Consider the following 6,240-nt stretch of genomic DNA (forward strand, 5'->3'; position numbering starts at 1 on the left):
AGCAGAAACTAAATGGCTGATCAGATTACTATGTGATGCATCATGATGGTGGTGGGAATATTCAAGTCTGTGGGGGTTTTAATCTTCTCAATCTAAACACTTGCACTGAACTGACTCCACCCTACACAAGAAGAAGTAGCACTCTAATCTTGAGAGACATGATCCACTCTCTGGTTTCAGTTTTCTGATGTTTGGTAGGATTTTAAATGCAGAACATGTATTTATGTAGTAGTATTTGTGCATTTGTTACATTTGTTGCACATTAAAAAAGGCACCTGTAACATTCTGTCCAACTTTAAGCAAAACACATATTTCTAAAATAACTTAAAATATAATAATGAAACAATACTGCCCCCTGTTGCTTGAAATATGGAATTTTATTTGATAGCACTTCTTACAGAAAGAGACAACAAACCAAAGATAAAACCCCTCGAAAAACAAAAGCAAGAAAAATTAGAAGACATTGTCAGAAAAATCAATTTTTAAAATATCAGAAGAAAGATTCTTCTTCTTACACTTGTGACACTGGACTATATCTACACACTATATCTTGTTGATACATGTTGGTCATGTATAAGACAACAGTCATGATCATTCCATGAAAGACTTGACTTTTTGTTTTGTTCACATATTTTTTCACTTTGCTGTTTTGCCAAACAAAAAGTTTTGAGACATGTCGCAGTCGCAAGGTTTGGTTCTATGTCTGCATCATTTACAGTTACAAAGTTAATTATCAAATGCACAGATTGAGAAATCCATTAATGATAGTTTATAGTCTAACAAAAGGGGAGAAAACCTCAACAGAAAGCGAGTTAACACCATCACCCTCTGGTATATAAGCCTGCCGTTTAGCTCGTAAAACAAAGACCCAGAACTTCAACTCTCTAAATGTGATATTTGCAGCACATTTTATGTTTCTTTTATCATTTTTAAGTATAGTGGATCCAGTCCCTTGGTGTAATGCTGGTGTTTGGGCATCTGAAGAGTCTGGATGCAAAGTTGAAGGTTCTTGCTGAATTTCTGGTTAGGAAAAAAAATCAACTCCGATCAGTACTTGCTTCGAACAAAAAGATAGCAAATTTCTTTTTTGTGGGTGTGTCTTAATTACTCACAGCATCCATAAAGCCTGTTTACACGGGCGATGTCATTGGGACTCATTTGGAAAGCATTTCCAAAATTAAGATTAGGATTGGACCTGGCAACAATGGTTGGCTGCCCATTCTTGGAGAAGGCGAGTCTAAAAGAACAAACAACAGCACACAAACACACATACGCGGTTATATTAGGAAAACAGAGGAGAAAATGGGCCCATAAAGTATTTAACATTAAAAATCCATTCCCCACTGAGTGTGTGCATGTTTTTGTTAGTCTGGATTACATTTTCTTGCAGAAAATGCAAAACATGTAAGGAAATATAAAACCTTACAAAGTCCATCTCACACAGCAACTCACCTGCCATAGTGCATGACAGAGTTGAAGTCATAGGGAGTCCCCAAATTGTTGGTCTGCACTTTCACAAAGTTGTGCTCTTGTCCTAAACAGAGATTTCCAGAAAATATTACATGTTTTTATATGCTTCCACTTCAAAATCCGTCTTCAGTCTCAGCTCTTTGACGATGTATAGATCGAAATGCTAGCTAATCTCTCCTGTGGTCATTTGTTTGATAGTCTTGGGACTAAAGAAATACAAACAAAATCTTCTATGCAGTGCTCGCTTGAACTGCAGTGTTTTATGTGCTGAGTTTGGAAAAGCACAGATTACTTGTAATATGTACACTGCTGTGAAACAGGAGGATGTCCCATTGTGTACTAAGTTAACTGTAACCAACGTTTTGGGTAGTTCAGCTGACCTGTGATGATGTTCTCGGTAAGGATCCTCACATGCAGATCTCTGTCAGAGCGGACCTGCTCGTGGTGGAAGCCCAGAGCATGAAGAACCTCATGTTGCACCGTCGACTGAAACAAGCAACCATTTCTCTGTAGGGAGACTAGCTGTCCTCCATTCTGACGGCCCAGGTATGAATAACACCTGATAGACACAATGACATCGCTTAAAAAATAGATGGACTGTTCTATAGCCTAGCACTGTGCATCCTCCTCCTTCAGCTAGTCATGCTAAGGCTAAAGTACCAAGAAAAGCAATGACAGTAATCATGTGACCGACTTTGACACTGTGGCTCTATAGACACTGCTCGAACCACACTTTAGCTTTTGTACTTTAATATCTTAAATAATATTTTAAAATAAAAAACACACATATCCATTATCAACTAAAGTAAATAAACAGATAGCGGTCAATCAATCTCAGAAGCTTTTTAAACATCTGTCGTCCCTTAATCATCTAATAACCCACCAGATTCATCTTCTCGCCTTACAAGGTGCCAGTCTCTAGTTTTGGAACTAGTGGACCAAATAGTATGTGAAATAATTAAGAGCAGATGAATAAAATGCTCTTTACACTCCTATGCAACAGTATACATTTCATCTAGTAGCAAACAAAAATAAAACTGGACATTTTACAGTACAAGGTCAATGCAGAATGGTCCTTCAAGAACCTGTTTTGATGACACATACAGAATATTTGTAATGCAATCATTTTCAGAATTGCATTTTTGAAGGGTTTAGAGGGTGTGGGTGTATCAGTCCTGTCCTGCCATATAAATACAAGTACAGTCTAAGTACAGCAAGTGCATTCTCACCCTTGTCCAGAGAAGAAGTGAAGGAAATCTCTGTCGCTTGTACGCCAGACAAACCGGATGCAGGTGGAAGCGTGGAAGGTGACTAGGGCATTGATGATGACGTTGCGCTCTTGGCTGCCTGCAGATTCAAATATGAGTCTGATGAGGAGCTTCTTCAGTATTCAGGATCTTCAATATGTTTCAGCCATTTCAACTTGGCAGCATAAACAGTATTTACAATCTGTGCTGCTTCGAGGATCTCTGAGTTCCCATCGGAATGACAGGGCCGCCAAAATCTATCTAGATGTCTATCTATCTGTCTGTCTGTCTGTCTGTCTGTCTGTCTGTCTATCTATCTGTCTGTCTGTCTGTCTGTCTGTCTGTCTGTCTGTCTGTCTTGAAATAGAAAAATTGAGAAAGTGACATTAAATGAAAACATAATTTGAAAATTGTGTGCATCTGTGTATGATATCAATTCAGCATACTTATACAAATATGACTTTTCAGTTTAAATGCTTTTTAGTTAATCCCACAATAAAACAGCATAGTTAACAAAGCAGTATTTTTGGAAACCACTTGAAATATATATTATATATATTTATATAATAATGGGTTTTATTTAACTATTTTTATCCATCTCTCCTTTTCATAAAGTCTGTGTTTAATGGTTAAAGTTTGTACTGCTTACTGTATTCAGTGCCAATGGAGACAGGTACATAGACAAAGGGTCCCGTTTTAGGCCACTTGCAGCCAGTGGCTGTGCATGGAACAGCATTCCTGGTAGCAGTGGGCACAATGTCACCATGAACCAACACTTTTGCTGCAGAACAACAAACAGAGCGTGGTTAAATGCTCGATACTTAGGCTGCCATTTGCTCAGTTATGTCAAAACAAAGAGGTAAATGCTTACAGCATTTACTTTATTGATCGCACAATTACAATGTTTGATAATAACACAAATAAAACTGCTGACTAAGACAAGCCAGTAAATGACCAAAAGGCTGATTGATCATTGTGTCTGTTGGGAGTTTACTGTATCTTAACATGTCAGTTCTCAGGGATCTTTCATTTTCATCCAGAATTTATATGTTAACAAAAAAGAGTTTTATTTTGTAAATCTTCACTTACTTGAGTTAGCATTGACTTTTTCAATGATCGCTGGGGCACCCAGAGACTCATCTGTGGATACAAGAGGCAACCAGCAGATTAACTTTAAGCTCTTATATTAAAAACACCTCAATATGTTGGAAGTATTTCATCACTGAACGCACCAGTTATATTTCTAATGACAGCAGCCCTCTGCAATAAAAAACAAGACATTTTCAACTTACTCTTAATCACATTTGAAATCACACTGACAAATGTTATTGTTGGCAAACAAAAACTATTATGTGAAAAAACTTCAACTGTGTCACGCTTAAACGCTCATAACAAGCAGCCATGTCTGTTAAGCAGACACGGTTAGAATTACTTTCACAGAACAGCCGGCAGTGTTGAACAACATTTAATGCCTTTGCTGGAAGAGTCAAGCTTACCAGACAAACGGCTGTCATTGACAGGCAGACGGAGAAGAAAAAGGCTGGAGTCATGATGTTGGTCCTCTGCAGTTAACCTACAGTCACAATCTGAACAGCACTGTTTAAAAAGAACTTCAATGAATGTAACTGCTGGAATAGAAAGGCATATAAGTGGGATACGGGCAACCCAACAGCTGATTCTGTTCATCTGGATGTTAACTTTTCTCCCAATGAAAATGCTGAGCAGACAACATCCACATGAAGAGAATCAGATATCTGGGATTTCCCTACGTAGAGGATTCAGCATGCAGGGAGATGATATGAGGAGGCTTACCTGTTGTACCAGGTGTTTGCTGGATGCAGCAGGTGTTCGGCTGCTCCATCTTTATAGATAGCTCACACAGGGTGTGGCTGAGGTTTCAGGGCTGTCTTTTTAGTTATCAATCCATTAGTTTCTTTTTGCTGATGCCAAAACACTAAAGCAGCAACAAATTTCCAGGAAGGAAACTTCAATCAAGGACATTGCAAACATTTTTTGAGGCTGACGTAAACATTCAGAGCATTAAATAATTGCAATTAAAAGTTGCAAAGCCCAAAGAAATGCTGATAGAAATTTAATTTCAATCAGACTGGAATGAAATTCTTTTAACAACATAATTACCTTTGGGCAAAATAGTCAATAACAACAACATTTTCCTCATATGTACTCAATTTGCACCTTTGCCTCAGTTTGTAAAACATTTCATTGCTAGCTTACAAAATAAAGTTCTTCCTTCTGAAATTCAGTCAAGCATCACATTAAGGAAATACTCACATAAAATGCAAACACTGAATATGTGGTCTGAATGAACAAAGATATGAAGTAAGGCGCTAGAGAAGGAAAACCAAACAATTCATCAGACCTTCTGGGATGAATGTGCCATAAATTAATTAATAATCATTTTAAAATCCTGTAACATTAGACAAATGGCAAACTATGAGTGATTTGTTGTGGCTTGCTGCGATGTCTTATATAATAGTTAGAGTTTAATATTTTGTGTAGATCGAGGTATTAAAAATAGCTTTTTGACTATTTTTAATACCTCGGCTCCTGAGTAAGGAGAACTGTCTCTATCAATTCTCAGTAAGCAAGACACACATGAAAGAAGATTATGTATGAATTGATGAGAAATTTCAAGTGACAAAAGACTCAGTGCTACGTGAGAAACCAGGAAACAGGTTTTTAAGATTAGTTCTTGTAAATGCAGCTTCCTTGTGTGCAACCTGAAAAAGGCTGTGCTTAAAACAATTTCATAAAAGATATAAATCAATAAATGGAGAAACAATGTTTAAATGTTCATTTTATCTATTAAAAAACTTTTTATTTCTCTGTATCACTTTGGTTGATGGACTAATTTATATACAACGCTTTTCTACTCTCCTGGTGTACTCAAAGCGCTGTATACAACATGCCACATTCACCCACTCACACAAGCACTTCTAAACTCAAGTGTAAACAAATAATATTCACACACATTTACACTCCGATGAACGCATCGTAGGGCAACTTGGGGTTAGTGTTTGGCCCAACAATATTTGCACTGCAGTTCATCCTTGGGAAACCAAGGATCGAACCACCAACCTTCCAATCAGTAGCTGATCTGCTCTACCACCTGAGCTACAGCCACGCTTGTAACCACAATTGATCCACTTAGAAGATTCTTTTAATGTGGAAACAGAGGTTTTTTTGAATTCCTGCTACTGTCTGGGAAAGGAAAGAAGGAAAGGGACAAGTTACTGTACCTGCTAGTCTTACTGGTTCATCAACATGAACTTTCAGTTTGGGAAGTGTGATCTAAATGGGAGTGTTTACTGGAAGCTTTAGGGCACCATCGCAGTCATGCTGGCTTTGAGATAGGGACTTAAAGAACTCATCAGATCTTTCAGCACAGTTGAACTTAGGAATGTGCCACAGCTGCATGGGTGCAGGTTTTATTCTATGGATGCCTGACCTGACACGTCAAGGGTTTGAAGTGCTGTGGGGCCACAGTGCTACCCATATCAAC

The 6,240-nt window shown here is 37.9% G+C and overlaps 1 protein-coding gene across 1 annotated transcript; it reads right to left on the reverse strand.

Annotated features, from left to right (window-relative positions):
- Positions 1-1,104: 1,104 nt before the first annotated feature.
- LOC146606911 (high choriolytic enzyme 1-like) lies at positions 1,105-4,267 on the reverse strand. Its single transcript, XM_085349348.1, has 8 exons — positions 4,214-4,267; positions 3,950-3,977; positions 3,807-3,857; positions 3,367-3,498; positions 2,700-2,817; positions 1,851-2,029; positions 1,453-1,534; positions 1,105-1,237 (listed from the first exon to the last, which is right to left on the reverse strand). The coding sequence occupies exons 1-8, from the start codon at positions 4,265-4,267 to the stop codon at positions 1,105-1,107; spliced, it is 777 nt and encodes a 258-aa protein (XP_085205474.1).
- Positions 4,268-6,240: the final 1,973 nt, after the last annotated feature.

This window comes from Diplotaxodon limnothrissa, unplaced genomic scaffold (assembly GCF_057381915.1).
Source record: "Diplotaxodon limnothrissa isolate DT_005_m unplaced genomic scaffold, D_limnothrissa_male_GT1.1 unmapped_scaffold_4, whole genome shotgun sequence".
NCBI classification, from domain to species: Eukaryota; Metazoa; Chordata; class Actinopteri; order Cichliformes; family Cichlidae; genus Diplotaxodon; species Diplotaxodon limnothrissa.

Bases quoted from the DNA above. Each gene is read 5' to 3' on its own strand.
- LOC146606911 (XM_085349348.1), bottom strand. From the start codon at position 4,267: ATGACTCCAGCCTTTTTCTTCTCCGTCTGCCTGTCAATGACAGCCGTT. The intron at 3,978-4,213 runs GTAAGCTTGACT...TTTTTATTGCAG, and splicing joins CAATGACAGCCGTTTGTCTG to AGGGCTGCTGTCATTAGAAA. The intron at 2,818-3,366 runs GTAAGCAGTACA...TTGAATCTGCAG, and splicing joins CTCCATTGGCACTGAATACA to GCAGCCAAGAGCGCAACGTC.